Source organism: Macaca fascicularis, chromosome 14 (assembly GCF_037993035.2).
Source record: "Macaca fascicularis isolate 582-1 chromosome 14, T2T-MFA8v1.1".
NCBI lineage: Eukaryota > Metazoa > Chordata > Mammalia > Primates > Cercopithecidae > Macaca > Macaca fascicularis.
The window spans coordinates 48,344,139-48,364,038 of NC_088388.1; the positions used below are offsets into that span (position 1 = coordinate 48,344,139).

Consider the following 19,900-nt stretch of genomic DNA (forward strand, 5'->3'; position numbering starts at 1 on the left):
TGAGATGACTCTGGAAAAAAGTAAGGGGCTCTGGAGTCAAGCAGGAGCCCGCCCAGGACTCCTCACCTGTCCAAGTCACCTAGAGAAACAGAGCAGCCCAGGTTGGTCCCTGGAAGAGAGCAGCAGAGGAGGGGAAAGGGGAGAGCCCTTGGGGAGAGCTTTGAAAGTCAAGTGCTATTTGCTCAGTGTGTTTGCCTTTCTCAGGATGTGTTTTTTTCCCCCCTCCATTAGTCAGCAGTTGGACGGGGAGAGAGACGGGTGGTAGGGTGCAGGGTACCTCCTGGCTGCAGGCATATGCTTTGAGTGTGTGTTCATTTACCTCCTCTGGACTTCCTGTCTTCTGTTACCAAGGATCAAGACACAGGTCATTAGGCGTGAGATAATGGGGCATCTCTTGTTCTGACCCCTGGCGCCAGTCTTGGAGTCCTGGCGCTGCAGAGGAGCCCCAGAATCACATTTCCTATTGGGGCCCATCCTGGTGATACCAAGCTTTCAGTCTGGCGGCTCATATGTGGCACCGTCAGACTTCTGGGCAGGCAAGATTACCTGTGACTCTGTCTGATGGTCTTGCCATCAATATCACTGAGAGCAGCTGTGTATGGAGTCCTGAACTGGTACAGGATAAAACAGGGGGCTGAAAAGGGAATGGGCACAGTTTCTCTGTCATCAAAAGTGACATCCAGAATTGGTGTTTCCTCTTGAATAAAAATAGAAATGTAAGTTGCTCAGTGGATGTTGAGTGAGCCCTATTCATGTGCCCCACCCTGTGCCTAACACTGGGAAGGAGGTAAGGGAAAAACGCTAAGATGTGCTCCCCATTCTCAAGGAGTTTATGCTCCACTGAGAAGTCAGAGCTAACATGCACAGAACAGTGTGGCAGCGAGAGCAGAACCAAGTGGCCAGCTCCATGCTGGCCTCCTAGCAAGAGTGATTGCACTTCATCCTCATAACAACTTGGTGAGGTGTGTAGCTCTATTGTCCCATTGTACAGCAGAGAGGATTGACTCTCAGTGAATTGAAATGTCTCGGTGAGGTCTTCCACAGCAAAAGGCAAAACACAGAGAAGGATGTCCGTGTGGGCTGGGGGTTCACCCAGAGATTCATGTAGGGGCCATGTGGGCTGTACCTTGCAAGACAGTGGGATTTCAATGAGTAGAAGACAAAGTGGGAGGAAGCTGGAGACAAGGACTATGGTCTCTTGCTTTAGAAGTCAGTTCAATCCTTTTTTCCTTGCAGAAGCAGCATAACTCTAGGTGGTTCCTCTGTATCTGAGGACAAGATTTGTAGAGGTGACAAAGGGGTCCCAGGTCCTAGAACACTCAATATGCTGCCAGTTTGTTCTGTCCGTTGTGAGGCACCCATTCCAGAGCCCTTCCTCTGTGCCAGGCTCTATGGAGGTCCTGGATGTTAAAAAGGAAGCAGGCATAGCCCTGGCCCTCCCAGTCTTGTGGGAGACTGATCATGTCCATGAATAGTGACTGTGCATGTGGTCAGAGCCACAGGGTCAGTTCCAAATACCCCTCTTTCTCTTTTGTGTTACTCACTTGACCCTGGGTCTTTCGTTTCTTCCATTCATTTTTTTTAAACAAATATTTCCTGCCCACCTTCTGTGTGCCAGGCCTGGGGATGCAGTGGGTGAAGCCTCTGTCCTCCTCAGTGGAGGCCCTAACTCAGAACAGGCAGTGGAAGAAACAACATGACCTGGAGACCTGGTTCCCCTTCCTTCCCCAGCATCTCTGAAATTCTTTAGGTGGTGGTGGTGGTGGTTGTTTTCAGAGTCTCACTCTGCTGTCAGGCTGGAGTGCTGTGGCGCGATCTCAACTCACTGCAACCTCTGCCTCCTGGGTTCAAGCAATTCTCCCTGCCTCAGCCTCCCAAGCAGCTGGGATTACAGGCACCCACTACCATGCCCAGCTAATTTTTTTTTTTTTTTTGTATTTTTAGTAGAGATAGGGTTTCACCATATTGGCCAGCCTGGCCTCAAACTCCTGACCTCAGGTAATCCACCTGCCTCGGCCTCCCAAAATGCTGGGATTACAAGCTTAAGCCACTGCGCCTGGCCTGAAATTCTTCAATATCTACCCGCCCTTCTGCCAGCTGATGCAGCCACAGTAGGCTGCTTATACATATCCTGGCCTGGCTTGGTGGGGAGCGTGGCTGAGGGAGAGTCGGGGCGCCCATCAATTAAGGAGGTAAGGATCAGTCTGACTGAAATGCCTCCTGCCACACTTCCTCAGCTGCCAGCAACTGACACTGTTAACCTGATTTCCTTCCCCCTCTGTTGACTGCACTGACTATTGGACTGAATGGGAAATAGCCCCGTGCACTTCAAAATACATTTCCCCTCTTGCAGATGCATCTTGCAATTAGGCCCAAGCTATGAGCCTACACGCTCCTCCCCTGGCCCTGAACAGGCAACAAAGCTGAAGTTAATCAGAGGTACAAATGGCTGGCTGTGCCTCTCTTACACATAGCTTCTGAAACATGCATCAATGCTTTGGAGATGAAAAGCTCCTAGTATTGCAATGCCAGGCTGGTGCCCATGAGGGCCAGACAACATTCCTTGGGCAAAGCCAGGGGGAATCGGTGATCTGATCCCAAGTCTAGTTTGTTGATTTGTTGTTTTGTTTTGTTTGGAGCAGGGGTTGGGGGTATGAAAAACTTACACGATTATTTACTACTGTAGCCCCCAGACCCAGCACAAGGCCTGGAACAAGGAGACCCTTTTTTAATAAATAAGTCTTTTTTTTTTCTGAGACAGAGTTTCACTCTTACTGCCCAGGCTGGAGTGCAGTGGCGTGATCTCAGCTCACTGCAACCTCCGCCTCCTGGGTTCAAGCGATTCTCCTGCCTCAGCCTCCCAAGTAGCTAGGATTACAGGCATGCACCACCATGCCTGGCTAATATTTTGGTATTTTTAGTAGAGATGGGGTTTCACCATGTTGACCAGGCTGGTCTCAAACTCCTGACCTCAGGTGATCCACCTGCCTTGGCCTCCCAGAGTGCTGGGATTACAGGCGTGAGCCACCGCTCCTGGCCTTGAATGGATAAATCTTAAGGGATATTTTTGGAAAGGATTTTCTAAAAAATACCCATGTCTCTACACTATTGCAGAAGGGCTTTCAGTTTTGATGGCAGCCTTTCAGGCCAGCCTACATGCAACTAAACTTTTCCATAACAGCATCACACTTACACAAGAAGAAGGTTTTATAACCCTGTTTCACTTGCCGTTATTTAACATAGTTCTTCCTCCTTAACATTCAAGATCTGAGCACGATCATGTTCTTCTTTTTGTTTTTGTTTTTTTTCTCAATCAAATTGAAGTGAGTCACCTCACCTTGGGCCAAAGTTGGACAGAAATCTATTCTTGGCTTTATTCCCCACCCCTCCACCGCCTTGGAACCTTATAGAACTTTGTGTGGTTTAGGAAAATGAGAGCAAGGCCTCAGATCTTCAACCCATGACAGTTGTATGCCCAGCTCCCTGCCTTCCTGTTTCACCCCCAGCTAGGGCACAGGACCGACTACTGTGCTCAGAGAGGTGCCAGAGCCTGTAACACCCCCAGACTTCCCAGGTCCAGCCACATCCACCCCAGAGCCCCAAAAGATGATCTTCAGAGAGACCTTTAAAACACAAGCAGCTGGTCACTTCCCTCCTGACCGGAACCCAAGATGGCTGTGGTCTCGCTGAGACATGTTGGTCGTCATTGCCTCCGAGCCCACTTGAGCCCTCAGCTCTGTATCAGAAATCCTGTTCCTTTGGGAACCATGGCCGAAGAAGAGATGGAGCAGTTCTGGAATAAGAACACAGGTTCAAACTGCCCCATATCTCCCCACTCACTATCTACAGTTGGTCTCTTCCCATGGCGATGTCCATCTGCCACCACGGCACTGGTATTGCTTTGAGTGCAGGGGTCTCTCTTTTTGGCATGTCGGCCCTGTTACTCCCTGGGAACTTTGAGTCTTACTTGGAATGCATGAAGTCCCTGTGTCTGGGGCCAGCACTGATCCACACAGCTAAGTTTGCACTCGTCTTCCCTCTCATGTATCATCCCTGGAATGGGATCTGACACTTGATGTGGGACCTAGGAAAAGGCCTGAAGATTCCCCAGCTATACCAGTCTGGAGTGGTTGTCCTGGTTCTTACTGTGTAAGGCTGTAGGGCTGGCAGCCACGTGAAGAACAGAGACTCCGAGCGTCATCTTCTTACACATTATTATATTCACCCATCTTTCTGTTTGTCACTCTTATCTCCAGCGTTGGAAAAGTTCTCCTTATTTGTTAGATCCTTTTGCACTTTCAGATCCCCTTGGAGCAGTAGAGCACCTTGTAGAGCTAACAGTGGAAAAGGGCCTAGTTTTTCCCTTGTTTCTAAAGATGGGGTGGCTGAAAAATTTCCCCTTTTTTGCCCACAGCTTGCCTCCTCTGGGCCTAGAAGCAGTTATTCTCTCTCCATATTGGGCTTTGATTTGTGCTGAGGGTCAGCTTTTGGCTCCTTCCTCCTGAGACAGTGGAAACAATGCCAGCTCTGTGGCTTCTGCCGTGGGGGCTGGGGGTGAGGCTTTGGGTGCCACTGCCTGTGGGTTGCTGGCTTAAAGGACAATTCTGTTCATTGGTGAGAGCCCAGGCCATTAACACCTACGCAGTGTTATTGAAAGAAGAGAGGCAGAGGTGGAGGGGAGTTAGTCTATCCCAGCTAGAGGGAGATAAAGAGGGCTAGTTAGTTCTTGGAGCAGCTACTTTGAGGAGAAAATGTATAGCTTTTGACACAAGAGGAAGATCCAGTAAATTATCATTGAACATATTAAAGGTTATTTCTTTTTCTTACAAAACACACACACACGCACACACGCACGCAGCTGATGATTCCATTTTCCCAGCCCCGGCCCTGAAGGGGACCCAGAACTCTCTGCACAAAGGCCGTCCTTCAAGGGGAGGGTGAAAGAAATGGAAAATCACATTTTCATTCTTTAGCGTCTCCATACAACAGCCAGAACTGGGCGGAAGCTAATTATATCAGAAGCATACTCCATGTTGCTGCATCAGCTTTGGGATGTTCATTTTTAAATTTATTTATAGCTTGTCTCGTTCCTCAAAGGAGTTCAGGCAGCTACAAAAATAAAGACAATAAAATTGAAAAAAAATTAAATTAAAAAAATCATGACCAGGGAAAACGTGCAATAGAATGAAGTGTCAATTATTACATTTTCTGACTGCAAAATCTCCTCCGCAGCTGATGCACCATCATTTACTAAAACAGCCCCTCTTGTTGGACATTTCCAGTTCATTTCGTCTGGGGTGGTTTGTTGCTGTTGCTGTGGTTGTGGTTTTGTTTTATTGAATTTTGTGTTAGCTGCAGCTAATACCATCTAGCTGATGGCTTTGTGCTGCTCTTGAATGATTACTCAGGATAAATTCCCTGGAGACGGATTATAGGATCAGAAGGTCTGAACTTCTGTGTGGCTCTAGCTACAAAGCACCAGACTGCTTTCCAAGAGCATTGTAGCAATTTATAATCCAACACTCAGACTATTTTTTGGCTGAGAGTCAAGTCCCAGAATGCGAAGGAGGGGGTCTTGGCCTGGAGCGGAGGCTGAGGGATGGGTGCACAGGACCCCTCCTTATTGGTTATTTATGGGGATGGGCCAGGAGGAGCAGAAGAGACGCCCCTGCCCTCCCAGTTGCTCCTTGGAGTGACTGGCCCTATAGGGGAGGGGCAAAGCTACCTCACATTTAGAGTTATATAGTTGTTGATGGTCAAGGTCCTAGGTCTAATGGGCATCCTTCTCCCTCTCCTCCTCGGCCAGTAATGGCTACACTATGTCCTATGTCCCAGATCTGGGTCCCTTATGCTATGGGAACACCAATAATATTTACACTGTCTCCTGGCAGAAACAGTGCAGGAGGGCTGTGGCATGGTAGTGGGCCCTGGAAACCATCCAGCCTTCATGAGGAAGAGCAGTTAAAGCACAGCCATGTATGATGTTGGTATTGATTAAAAGCCTTATGGGCAGATAAATTTGCCATCTGCCAGGGCCTCAGCCATATAAGGGCTCCAGCCATACATCCTCCAGGAGACTGGGACCTCTCCAATTGCAGGAGCCTTGCCTTCCCCATCAGATCAGGAATTATCCAAGGATGGGGACAATGTCCTTCCCATCTGCTTGAGAACTCCTAAGGGGCATGTTCTCTGTCTCCCCATTGTATCTGGAACTTCCTGGGAGCATAGCTCCTGTCTGCTTCCTCAGGCTGGAAACCCCCTTAGGGCAGAGGCCATGTCCTTCTACCCACTTGGGGTTCCCTGAAGTTGGGGGCCACATCTCTGATATACAATGCTTTGTATGTACTGACTGCTGCAGGATTCTTGGAGTAAATGGGCAGTCAACTTCTTGGAATGGTGTTGACCATCTGGACTTCATCAGATTGTCCAAGACTTCGCCATTCACTAGACAGGGGCCATGTGCACAGGCAGAGCCCTGGCCTCTGGCTTCTGGCTCCTGACTCCTGGTCCCTTTGCTTTAATTTGGCTAATGGCAGAACCAGACTCCTTTCTGGGCTGCCCTGGAAGAGGATCCTTGAATGAAGGAGGATAGGTTGGGAAGGTGGCAGCTGGCATGCTTGCCTCTTATGCCATGGGGGGGCTGCTCTCTCTGGAAATTTAGGCCTGAGTTCAGGGCACTGTTGAGCATTTCACACCCCAGGCCAGAGGAGGGGTGAGTGTGGAGCAGGGCTCAGCTAGTAGCCCATGAGGTATGATGTGTAGGCAGCACCCGGGCCTCACAGAGCCTGTTACCCATGTTATCTCCTCTGACCTTGGAAAGAGCTGGGGTGTATGAACAAGAATTTATAAAGTTACAAAAATCAGATGAGGAAACTGAGACATGGGGAAGGTAAATGACATGCCCTAGGTTACACAACTTATAAGTAACAGGGATTCTGCCCTTCTCTCACACCAAGTCCCACTCTCTTTGCTTCTTGAAGTCCCTGTGACTGATCTAAAGGCCGCAAGTTTAACAGAATAAGGAGGGGGGCTCTGTTGCCGCAAACCAGTTGCCCCACCTGCACACAGACTCTAAGGGACATCCTGCTTTAAGCTGTCCTTAGTTACTAATACCTTAGAGCGAATGAGTTTGAAATTTTCTCAAGAGCCATGGGAGATTAGGAAGCCTCTAAGCTTCATAGAGAGCCTGGCTTGGGGGACACAGGAGCCAAAGGCAGAGGAAGAAGTGGCAGCTTGGTGCCCCCAGAAACACATGCTTCTGACCTCACAGTTGGCCACAGACAGCCAACTCTCCCATCCTTCTCCCACCACTTTCCCATGGGGCTAACTTCACCCTGTTCACACACAGTGACTTAACAGCTTAAGCCCCAGATTTGGGGGCCGGGGTACCTGGGACAAGAGTCCTGAGGGAAACAGGGTGAGGAACTGGAGGTGCCACAGGGCTAGAATTCTGCCCCTAGCCTACCGGAGCTGTGCCCCACAGGCTGGCACCACTGGGCTGTGCTGCCTCCAGCCACCCAGGGCATCTCCATGTGTAGCTGTCACCCTCCTCCTGCTAAACTCATACCTGTGCTTCCTCTGCAGTTTTCATGAACACGGCCATCCCCATTGCAGCTGTCCTCATAGTAAGTGGATCCTCTCTCCATCTCTTGGGGGTAGGGTGGAGGGGGAGGGCATCTGCAGTGACAGGCTGCCCAGGTTTGGCCTTTCTGCACAGGGGCCTCAGAAGACAGGCTCCGCAGCCAGACTGAAAATAAGATTGAAAGTTTATAGAGGGTGTGGCCCCTCCTCAACTGCAGCCGGACAGGGGCCTATGCCTCCAGGCCTGGAAGACCAGAGGCTTAGCATTTAGAGAAATTAAACTTTCTTTTAAAAAATAGCTATACAAATTTTTCATTTTTAAAGTGAAACGTGTATTATAGAAATGATGGGAAATCCAGAGTAGAAAGTGCAAAGAGAATTAAAATCACCCGTAATCCCACTGGTAACATTTTTAATGTGTTTCTTTCCAGTCTTTTTTTAAGGCCTATGATATGTCATTTTCTACAAAAATAGGAATGTGCTGCGCATGCAGTTTTGTAACCTGCTCTTTTAAATTTAAGAATATGCCACACACAATTCTCCATGCCATTAAATATTACAATGGTGGCTTTCTAAAGCAGTTTCATAAAAGCTGTGTGGGAGCTCAGCCATGGGGGGCAGGCAGTGTAGGCCTTTCCTACAGAAAGGCCTGGGCCCCTATGAGCCTGCAGCGCCCTCACCCAGCCTCCCATCCCCGTCTTCTGTGATGGCTGCAGTTCCTTAAAAAGATCTACTTATTTCCCCCGGGGCCGGTGTCCCTGAGCTGTGTAGAGTTCACAGCCTGTCGGGTACGCTTGGGAATTCACTTCCAATGTGATTTATTGAGCTGGTTCCTGGCCTAGCTCTTGGCAGAAGTGTGGGTAACAGAGGCCACTGAGCCAGCCAGGTGGCAGGGGCAAAGCACTGCATGATGAGGCGATGGTTTCATAATCACTGTGTTTATGTTATCCCGATGAGGACTGGGGAGATGAGCACCCCACCTGCTGTCTGCGGAGGGGGCAGTGCTAACCTAACCCTGGGCAGGACAGGGAGGGAGCAGCGCCTACTCTCCAGCTTGAAGTCCTGAGCTTGTTGGGGATGTTTCCATGAGATGACTATGGGGATGATGAAGGTGTCTCCAACTGAAAGGCCCCCTTAGGAGCCCGTTCCCTGCCAGTCGTCTCGTTTCCCTTCCAGTGCCGAGCATTTCCAGTGTGGGAGGGACCCACACCCTGGGTCACCCTGGCCTCACTTGTGCCTCTGTCCACAGACCTTCGTGGGCCATGTCAGCTTCTTCAAAGAGGCCGACTTCTCGCCCTCCGTGGCCTTTGCCTCCCTCTCCCTCTTCCATATCTTGGTCACACCGCTGTTCCTGCTGTCCAGTGTGGTCCGATCTACCGTCAAAGCTCTAGTGAGGTGAGGGGAGGGTCCGGGCGAGGGCACTGGGCAGGCAGGTCCTGTGTCAGCCTCAGGGCTTGCTTGAGTGATGGCCAAACCACAGCTGTTTGGTCCCGGGACATACGCCCATTGCTGGGCCTTGCTGTAGCTGGTCCTGGTTGGTCAGAGGGACATTGGCCTGTATGGTTTCCCAGCTCACCATCCCTAAGCAAGGACTTGCTTACATACCTCCCAGGAGAGGGGACTCACTGTCACTTCCACGACAACTTTAAAAAAAAAAAAATCAATGTTGAGCCAAACGTGAAATCCTCCTAAATTCTACCCACTGGTCCTAACTTCGCCCTCAAGAGCCACCCAGAATGAGGCTATCCCTTCCCCACGTGGCAGCCCCTCCGATATCAGAAGGCATCCACTGTGTCTGTCTTTCCCAGGCCAAGTATCCCCTACCCTTTCCACAGCCCCTGAGCCCTCCACAGCCTCAGCCAGTGAAGCAGCTTCCCCCAGGCGCCAGGTCCTGCTCTGATTGGCCCACAGCTCTTGGAGGCTCCCACTTCTGGGCTCTAGAGCCTCTGCCACTGTCCCAGAGGCGTCGCCCTCTTGGGAATGAAAGCCTGAAAGTAGACGGCTGAGGCTCTGGCTGGGAAATGCCATATCTGGAGTGTGAAGACATCCTTGAGCCTCTGAAATAGCTCTGGCTCCTTGAAAGCAAGAGCCTGTCATGCCTCTGTGGAGGGCTGGCTCGTCCTTACCCATGGCCAGAGAACCAGTCAGTAACAAATGTCCTCTGTGTCTTCAGCCTTGAGGAAGGCGACACCCCTGTCTCATGGGACCCTGGCAGGTCCTGGGAAGCCTGTCTCATGGGACTCTGGCAGGTCCTGGGAAGCTGGAAGGAAGGAGTAGCTGTTGGAATGAAGTAGCTGATAGAGAGGATAGCTTGCAGGAGGAGGCTCTAGCATGGGTTCAAAGATGGAATGGGGCATAACTCAGCAAAATTATGCTCTAAGGAGTATCTGACCAGGGAGTAGCTAGTTAAACAGGGATTCGCTCCCATTTCCATGGTCGGCTGTGCTGACTCAGTTTCTTGGCCATGGTGTTGTGGGGGTCTGATGGTCACCCCTCCTCCACCACCCACTCTCCAGCCCTATGATTCTATGTAGAAACCACAGATTTAAGAACGCTGCACCTGCCCAAAAACTGTTGCACTGATCCCAAAGCATTCACGTTTTCAAACACTCTGGATCCCACTGTTTCCAGGAATGGAACACCAGAGTAGCAGAGGCCTTTTCAGTGACGGAGCTCAGGCTCTGGCTGAAGGTGGGCTCAGGACACTACCTGAAGCTTCACCCCAAGAGATGAGGGCCAGTTCCATCCTTCCCAGTCACCGCCTGCAGGGGAGGGAGACTGGACAGGGGAGGAAGGCAGAATCTGGCCGTCTGCCCCTCCCGTCTAGGGGGTGGCACACAGAAAGGGTGACTCCAGGCCACAGGCTCACTTACAGACCCAGAATAACCTTGCCTTAAGGGCGGATGGCTTGTCTGCCCCAGGCCTGTTGGATATTTAGCAAAAGAGACGAAAGGGGAATACAAACAATCCTGAGCTTCCCAGAAAGCTTTCACACCTCCAGGATGGGAGAGAATGAACTGGAAGAGCGACGCTTCCAGTGCCTCCTCAGGTCCACAGGGAAATCTGGACAGGGGAGAGGGTAGGAATAGCCACCTCCCCATGAGTAATGACACCTCCCCGAGCAGGTTGTCAGGGGGATCCGATTACATAATGCTGCAAAGCAGTTAACATGGTGTCTGGCATATAGTATATGCTCACAAAATACTAGCTATTGATTCTTCACCAATCCTAGTCCTAACTAACCTTAACCCTGACCAACCCAACACCAACCATCCTTCAGTCTAATAACCCAGACTAACCAACTTCAACATTAAACTAACCCTAAAACTAACCAATCCCACCGCCAATCCAGACCCCAACCTACTCCAGCTGACTGGTCAACCCTAGCAAACCCTGGTAACACCAATTACCTGCCCCCATGCCCACTTGTCTGCCCCCTTCAGTGTGGGCTTTGTCGGACTATACTTCAGGCCTGAGAACCTTCTCAGAGCTCTCTCTCAGGCTGTGCCCTCTCCCCTCCCCTCTGCCCCTGGCAGGGGTGAGGGGTGTCTCTGTGTTTCCCGAGCAGCGTGCAAAAGCTGAGCGAGTTCCTGTCCAGTGCAGAGATCCGTGAGGAGCAGTGTGCCCCCCGTGAGCCCACGGCCCAGGGTCCAGCCAGCAAGTACCAGGCGGTGGTGAGTGCCCGGCCTCCCCTTGCTACTCCCAGCATGGTCCTCTAAGGCCCAAAACTCGGGCCTGCTGTGCCGGACATCTGCCTTTTTTCCCAGGAAGAGGGGCTCCCTTCCCTACACAGCTCCCAGCCCAGTGGGTCCTCACCTCCAAACCACCCCCAGCCCCTCAAGGTCGTGAACCGCAAGCGTCCAGCCCGGGAGGATTGTTGGGGCCTCACCGGCCCACTGCAGAGCCTGGTACCCAGTGCAGAGGGCGATGCTGACAACTCCTGTGTCCAGGTGAGTCCTAGATTCTGCTGCCCCATGCCCGGCCACCCAGCACCAGCTCCCAGAGGGAGCTCAGCACCTGAAAAGCCGGAGAGCTGCATGCTTAGTCCTCTGCAGAGGTCACCCTGCCTGCCTATAGGGTCCATAGGAGTCCAGAAACCAGGGACAACAAAGCATGAGAAGGCCAGTCTCCCACTCCCCTGCTCTGGAAGTGATCCAGGGACTGGAATCAGTGTCTTTTGGCTTTCCTGGAGGAGGGGAGGCCAGAGACTATTCACACAGGGAAATGGCTGCCTTTCTGTTCTCTCCTGGGCGGTGGGACGCACCTAATGAAGATCACGGGAGGCTACTTCACGTGGACCCCAGATGGAATCCCCACACTGTCCAACATCACCATTCGTATCCCTCGAGGTATGGCCCAGTCCACCCCTCCAGCACGCCCCTCCCCATGTCCCACTGAATAACATGGAGATAAAAAGACAAAGCTGCATTTATTGAGTGCCTGCTCTCTGCTCATTCTTGGTGGGTGCCTTGGGTATACTAGAGAAGGGGTAGACTACATTCTAGAGGCTTCCGTGTGCTGGGTAGGAGTGCAGCACTAAGGACAGGGTAAAATTGCCAGCCTTAATGTCAAACCATCCATTGCAGACAGTATAGGTAATGCACAAAAAGATCAGATGTGGGTAGCCAAGGAACGCAAGTGGAAGAAGTGGAGTTTCTGAGAATGGACAAAGTCTCTGAGGCTATGAGGCAGGAGGACTTTCTGGCAGAGGCAGCCATGAGCAAAGTATGGGGGTGGGTTGGAGGTGGGACCCAGGATGGCATTTCCTGGGACCACAAGGAGCCTGGGCTCACACTAGGAGCATGGGAAAGGAGAAGCGGGTGCTTAGGAAGGGTGGCGGGGCAGGAATTCGGAGAGGGGGAAGGACCTGGGGAGCCAGAGGAGGATGTTGATTTCCAGAAGGAAAGGCTTAAGGAGGAAGAGGACTTGTTGGAGATTCTAGGTAGGAAGAAAGAAAACAGGGGCCCCAGGTTTGGGTGCATCTGTCTGTCTATCTTTCTGGGTGATGGTTGTTCAGACTCCCCCCGGCCCCACTCCCATCTGCCACCCTCCCTCCCTGCAGGCCAGCTGACCATGATTGTGGGACAGGTGGGCTGCGGCAAGTCCTCGCTCCTTCTAGCCGCACTGGGGGAGATGCAGAAGGTCTCAGGGGCTGTCTTCTGGAGCAGGTAATAGATGTATCCTCAGGGCTCAGTTAGTGGAGGGGAAACCTGCTTTCAACCATCCTCCTTAGTTGAGGATGCACACACATTTATTGGAGGGCCCACTCTGTGTTCAGTGAGGACTCAATAAATGCTGCTAATTGTTATTCTCATCATCATTGCTAGTACGTATTCAACTCTTACTATGCACAAGTTCTTTGCTAAGTCCTTTGCATGCATTATTTCATTTAATTTTTATGATAACTAGCAAGGTCCGTACTGTTCTCAATTCTCATTTATAGAGGAAGGTTAAACTTCTTGCCCTAATTCACACAGCTAATACGTGGCAGAGCTGGAATTGAAACTCAGTTCTGTCAGACTAAGAATCCCATGGTTACTCAGATGCACGGTAGTAATTTCCCAGTGTGGGAAATTACAACACCAATATTGGTTTCCAGCTTGGTCATGAGCTGCACTCACATACACACCATTGGTGGGTGTTCTGAGGATCCAGATGTAACCAATAGATGTTGATTTCTGGGCAAAGATCACTGTCTTAATTAAAGAGCCAGAATCCCAGGCTGAGTCAATCATGAATCTATTATTTATACCCACGTACTTCCAAGAAGCACTTAAAACTAGTAGATAAAAGATGCATTTAAAAATCAAAACCACAATGAGATACCATTTCACACCAGTTAGAACGGCGATCATTAAAAAGTCAGGACACAACAGATGCTGGAGAGGATATGGAGAAATAGGAACGCTTTTACACTGTTGGTGGAAGCGTAAATTAGTTCAACCATTGTAGAAGACAGTGTGACAATTCCTCAAGGATCTAGAACCAGCGATACCATTTGACCCAGCAAACCCATTACTAGGTATATACCCAAAGGATTATAAATCATTCTACTATAAAGACACATGCCCATGTATGTTTATTGCAGCACTAGTCACAATAGCAAAGACTTGGAACCAACACAAATGCCCATCAATGATAGACTGGATAAAGAAAATGTGGCACATATATACCATGAAATACTATGCAGACATAAAAAAGGTCGAGTTCTTGTCCTTTGCAGGGACATGGATGAAGCTGGAAACCATCATTCTCAGCAAACTCGCACAGCAACAGAAAACCAAACACTGCATGTTCTCACTCATGAGTGGGAGTTGAACAATGAGAACACATGGACACAGGGAGGGGAACATCACACACTGGGGCCTGTAGGGGGGTGGGGGGCAAGGGGAGGGATAGCATTAGGAGAAATACCTAATGTAGATGACAGGTTGATGGGTGAAACAAACCACCATGGCATGTGTATACCTATGTAACAAACCTGCACGTTCTGCACATGTATCCCAGAACTTAAAGTATATTTAAAAAAAAAAAAGATGCACATAAAACAAAACCTTTTAGAAAGGGAAGAAAATAGGAGCTGAGAAATGAAGAGGGTAAAAAGATGTTCAGCAACCTGGGCAGGGGACGGCTACAGCCGTCAACATAAAATCTGGCTCTGTGCCCTCTGGTAGCCAAGGGAAAAAGGGATCTCTGGGCTTTGGAACACTCATTTAGGAATAGAAGTTGCAGTCAATCAGCAGAAGGGCAAGATTTCCCTACCAATCATTTCTAGGGGAAAATTATTCAAGGTGTCAGGTTATTCATAAGCGTGAGTACAGAACCCAGCAGGGAGAAAGACTTTGGACCCAGTGTCTGAATATCAGCATGCACCCCCATTTCCTGCATTTCCAAGATGTCCCTGAAAGGTGTGTCCAAAAGATGGCAAATTTCCCTCCTCAGTGGGGCTGTGGGCTAGCAGATGAGCCCCTTGGGTCTCCCATCGCCTCCCATCAGGAGCTGCGATGTCTTTGGGGGCAGAGGGGTCTTTGCCTCCATTCGCCATCTTACTTGGGAGATTTCTCAACATAGCCTGACTGGGAAGGCCCAGGTATTCAGTTTGAGATCTTATTGCTTTATTCCGACTGCCTCTGCAGCCTTTGGAGGGAGGAGCCCTTTTCTGATGTCCAACTGATGTCTGCAGCAAGAAGACAAGAGTCCCCAGTGCACTGTGAGCTGAAGAAAGTAACTAATATTTATTGGGCACCTCCTATGGGCCATGCCCTTTGCTAAGCGTATTGTCAACATGATCTCATCAAGCCTCCTACTGAGTTTAGGAGGGGAGTGTTGTTACCTCATTTCACAGAAGCAGAAACTGAGGCTCGGAGAGGTTGGGTGACTTACTGGTCAGTGTGTGGAGCAGAGACTCTGCCCATGTTCTTTCCCTCAAACCTGGTCACTGCTGGGGCCCCCAGGGCCTAGTCCTAAGGGTTATTGTCCAAGGTAGTGGTCCATGTAGTAGTCAGGCTGGATCTGGGCCCTCCTCCAGGGTGGGGCTTTTCCAGAAGGATTGCAGGGCTCAGACACTGGAGCTGCCCCAGGCTTGACCTGCTCAGCATGGATGTCAAAACCCACTCTGAACCTGGTCCCTTTGCCCTGCTTTCTTCTCCTCCCCCACCCTCATGCCCTCATGTGGCATCGTGCCAGCCTCAGCACCTCTCGTTGTCCTCTGTAGATGCAGCAGGCATGATTGGCAGGGGTCAGCTCTGCCCTGCCTCAGCCCCCACCTCTTCTCCAAGCTGTGCCAACCCTCAGGGTCTGACTGCTGCCCCTCTCTCTTAGGAAACCTCTGCCCCAGCCTGGGGAACACAAGGAGCCTCTCCAAGACAGAGGACCTTAAGCACTTCTTTTTTTTTTTTAATTTTATTTTAGGTTCCAGGATACATGTGCAGAGTGTGCAGGTTTGTTACATAGGTATACATGTGCATGGTGGTTTGCTGCACCTATCAACCTGTCATCTAGGTTTTAAGCCCCACATGCATTAGGTATTTGTCCTAATGCTCTCCCTCGCCTTGCCTCCCACCCCCCGACAGGCTCGGTGTGTGATGTTCCCCTCCCTGTGTCCATGTGTTCTCATTGTTCAACTCCCACTTATAGTGAGCACATGTGGTGTTTGGTTTTCTGTTCCTGCCTAAGCCCTTCTTATAGGCCAGGCACTGTGCTGTGCAGGCACCTCATCACCTCAGTCAGTCTACAAAAACTCAGTGCAGTAGATATTATTATATCCTCATTTATCAGATGAGGAAACTGAGGTGAAGCAAGTTGCCCAAGGCCACCCAGCTGTTAAATTGCAGAAGTGGGATTTGCACCTAGGTGCTCAAGTGCATTGGTCGTCCACCATGTGCTCAAAGAGAAGGGGCACAAGAGCATCATGAAGAAAACATAGCTAGCCTGACAGTCCAAAGGCCAGCAGCCACTGTGGCCCTGACTCACACACACTTGCCTCCTCCCAGAGCCACCACATGGGTCCTCACAGCTCTGTCCTTATCAACACTTACTCTCCTTAACAGGCAGCCTAGGCCTCAGCTCCCGGCTCTATTCGAGGCTCGCAGAGGGGCGGTAGTGAAAGGGGTCTCATTTCTCCAGGATCCTCTTTGCTCTCCTGCCCGGTCCCGGTCCAGCTTCCCTCTCAAGCATTGTGAAGCACGTTTGTTAGCTTGCAGCCAGCCCTGGGAAATCATGAGAATTTGTTTCCAAGTCAACTGACGCTCCAGAGTCCACAGTGACATATTCACTCGTCCGGTTGAGCGCCTAGTGTGTGCTAGACCCTGTGACAGCAACAGGAGTGCGAAGGTAACTAAGACATCGCCCCTGCCTTTTTTTTTCTTTTTTTTTTTTTTTGAGACGGAGTCTCGCTCTATTGCCCAGGCTGGAGTGCAGTGGCGCGACCTCAGCTCACCACAAGCTCCACCCCCTAGGTTCAAGCGATTCTCGTGCTTCAACCTCCTGAGTAGCTGAGACTACAGGTGTGTAACACCATGCCGGCTAATTTTTCACATTTTTAGTAGAGATGGGGTTTCACTATGTTGGCCAGGCTAGTCTCGAACTCCTGACCTCATGATCTGCCCACCTAGGCCTCCCAAAGTGCTGGGATTACAGGCGTGAGCCACCGCAGCTGGCCAGCCCCGCTTTTAAGGGAGGGGAGAGGAGACCTGGGCCTTAGAAGAGCACAGAGGAACCACAATTGACTCTGCAGTTGAGGAGAGGAGGCTCACTGTGGATGTGGTATTTGAGCCTTGAAGGATGAGTGTGGTTTCATCAGGTAGAAAAGGCAGGGGTGGGAGAGGGAGGTGTTCCAGGCAGGGGTGATGGTGTGGGCAAAGGCTTGCTGATATTAAAGTACATAGTTCTGTGCACCTCGAGTACTGGATGCGTGGGAGGCATTATGAAAGATGGGACTGAAGAAGTGAACTTGGCTTAGATCCCATGTACTAGGTTTGAGAAGTAAGATTTAGCCCAAAGTTTGCAAAAGAACCATGCTTGTGATAAAGGATGATGAATTGGGGAAACAGAGAAAAAGGCAGACAGACAGACTGTAGGAAGGGAGGCATTAGCAAATAATCATAACACAGCGTGAGGTGTGCATTAATACTATTTGTTCATTCCAAGTATTGATGGAGAAGAGAGGTAGGTAGTGGGCTAGGAAACAGCTTAGGCAAATGCATTTGGAAATGAGAGACATGTCAAGATGCATTAAAATGGCAGCCTCTTGAAGGTCTTAAGTTGTTTCTGGTTCACTCATTTCGCAAATGAATTCATTTAGCAAAAGCACTATGGATACAGTGCTTACCTTTAGGAAGTAAGATTTAGCCCAAATGCTGCAGAAGGATCATGCTTGTGACAAAGGATGATGGACTGGGGAGAGAGAAGAAGAAACAGACAGACAGACTGTAGGAAGGAAGGCCAGTCTGGAGCTCCTTATAGTGGCTAGGCAGTCGTCGTCTAGGCAGATACGACTCAACTGGCTTCATCTGCTGTTTGTCTCTCAAAATCTAGACATGTGCACCGCTCTGGCTGGCCCATCTATCCTGGGCATTGAGTTAAGTGTGGGGGCTGTGTGTTGAGAGTCCCCCTCCATTACTGGCAGGAACTCCACACCTCAGACATTGAGCTCCAGGTCTGCAGGGAGAAGACGTACTTGCAAAGTGAACTAAAAGCGAAACAACCTTTCACCTGGCAAGCCCTCCCGAGTCTGCATGCCTGCAGCCAGAGACGAGGGTGATGCCAGGCTGCTGCTCAGATGCTTTTCAGCCATACCCAGGCCAAGACCTAGTGACCAGGCAGCCAGAAGGAGTTCCAGGAGGCACAAGGAAGGAAGTTGGGGGATTAGGAGGCACAGAATGGAGAATGCTCTGGGGAGATGGGTGCTTTGTTGGTGCGACTGTTCATTTATTCCTCCAGTGACCACGTGAGCAGTATGGCTACACACACAGGCTCTGGAGCCAAGCTGCCTGGGCTCACATTTGGTCTCTGTGCTTTGGAAAATTTCATAAACTTTCTCTACCAGTTTCCCTTATTACCCGTGAGATTGATGTGAGGATTAACCTAGCATGTAGTAAATATCCTATAAATATTATTATTCAACAGTGTACTTCTTTGCCAGGAACAAAATTTCCCTATTCCTCTTTAAATGTACTCCAGTCTGTCTCCTGGGAAAGATTCTTGTGAGCTCCCTGGGGACAGGAACCATATTTTATTTGTCTCACTATATCCATAGTGGTTTTTGCTAAACGAATTCCTTTGCTAAATGAATGAACCAGGAACAACTTAAGACCTTCAAGAGGCTGCCATTATAATGGATCTTGACATCTCTCTCCTTTCCACATGCCTTTGTCCGAGCTGTTTCCTAACCCAGTATTTCACTATCCCTCTTCTCCATCAGTATTGGGAATGAGCAAATACCGTTAGTGCATACCTCACATGGTATTATAATTATTTGCTAGCGCGTCTGTCTCCTCCATGACTCTGAGATCCTTGAGGGATTATTCCATGTTGCACCCCAGGTGCCCCATGCAGATGTGTGTTTTGTGAACCGTTCTGTGTAGGCTACAAAGGAAAAGGCCTGGCACCTGCCCTTGGGGGCTCACCCACCCAGAGTGGACAGAGGTGTGCAGACAGAGCCGCAGGGTGGGCATGAAGGGTCCATCTGCTGAAGTCGTGCAGATGCAGCCCTGAGCTGGTCCCTCGTGTCAGCAGCCTGGCTCCTGGTCTCAGAGAGAACTGTGTGGTTCCCAAGCATTTGCTTTAGAAAGAATCACCCTCCCCTCCCTGGCTCTCTGCTTGAAGGAACTGTCAACCTGGGAATTTGCAAACTCTCTCTTTTATCCTTAAGAGGAAAATGTTTTGGTAAAAAGTCAATATTAGCAGATACACTTGGGTGAAATTCTTTCCCTGGAAATAAGAATAGAGTCATTAATATCCACAGTAGAGTGACTTTAAATGCCCCCAGGGGATCAGCAGGAACCAGGGCCGTGAGGAAAGGATCAGGGTGGGGAAGAGGCTCCCACTTCCCTGTGAGGAGCTGCAATGCAGTCTCACTGGAGCTTGCTGCTGCAATGCTGTTGCCTGTGGTGGTTGGTGTGGATGCTGCCTGCCAAGAGCCCTGATTCCCCAGGAAGAGAGAAAAAGAATTCCCTCAGGACGACCCCGGTCTCATCTGCCTGTACAATTCCTGGAGCCTTTGGGGAGCTGAAGTCAGGGGCTCAAGTGCCCCTGGGTTTCCTGGAGGAGGCAGGTGTGGTGAGACAGCTGACAGACAGGAGAAGGGATGCTCTGTGGAAGTGACCATCCGGGCGTGGGAACCAGATGGCCCCTGGCTGTAGTCCTGATGCTGCCACTTGCTAGCTCTGTGACCTTGAGCAGGTTACTCCACCTCTCTGAGACAGACTCACTGTCTGGACAATGAGTAAAATTCTACCTTTCCTCTCTCAGAGATTTGGCTTTGGGACCCAATGACATCAATTGGAAAGGACCCTGTGGGTGAAAGGTAACCTTTCAGGACAGACAAGCCTGTCTGGGCAGGATGAACGGGCTGTGGAGCCCTGTATATCCTAGCTCACTCTTTGAACCTCAGTTTCCACTTTTTCCCTTTTTATTTATTACCGGGTCTTAAATGAGTGTTGGGGGTATTCGATTCCCCCTCTCCCTGTAGTTTTGTGGCCAAGCACTGAGCTGAAAAGACAATTCCTCCTAGTTCTTCAAGCCTATAACCTGCCCGCTAACCAGCTGTGAGCTGTAATACATTCTCCAGTGTCACTGTGAAGTCTGTGCCTTCACCCCC

At 50.2% G+C, this 19,900-nt stretch overlaps 1 protein-coding gene and 1 pseudogene across 23 annotated transcripts in view; both read left to right on the plus strand.

Moving 5' to 3' along the window:
* Positions 1–19,900, plus strand: part of ABCC8 (ATP binding cassette subfamily C member 8) — an 84,182-nt gene that overhangs the window by 37,406 nt on the left and 26,876 nt on the right. For 17 of the 23 annotated variants that reach the window (XR_006692262.3, XR_010580868.2, XR_012423371.1 and 14 more), the window contains 6 exons: positions 7,585–7,625; positions 8,831–8,976; positions 11,150–11,255; positions 11,349–11,531; positions 11,855–11,930; positions 12,644–12,749. Coding sequence is in view for 19 of the 23 variants with exons in the window: in XM_045371554.3 (XP_045227489.2) it covers positions 7,585–7,625; positions 8,831–8,976; positions 11,150–11,255; positions 11,349–11,531; positions 11,855–11,930; positions 12,644–12,749 (658 nt within the window). In the remaining 4 variants the exon portion in view is untranslated. The remainder of the gene's footprint in view (positions 1–7,584; positions 7,626–8,830; positions 8,977–11,149; positions 11,256–11,348; positions 11,532–11,854; positions 11,931–12,643; positions 12,750–19,900) is intronic. The other 6 variants (XM_005578492.4, XM_005578493.4, XM_045371552.2 and 3 more) reach the window with 1 other exon arrangement.
* On the plus strand, positions 3,533–5,143 carry LOC141408471 (succinate dehydrogenase cytochrome b560 subunit, mitochondrial pseudogene; annotated as a pseudogene).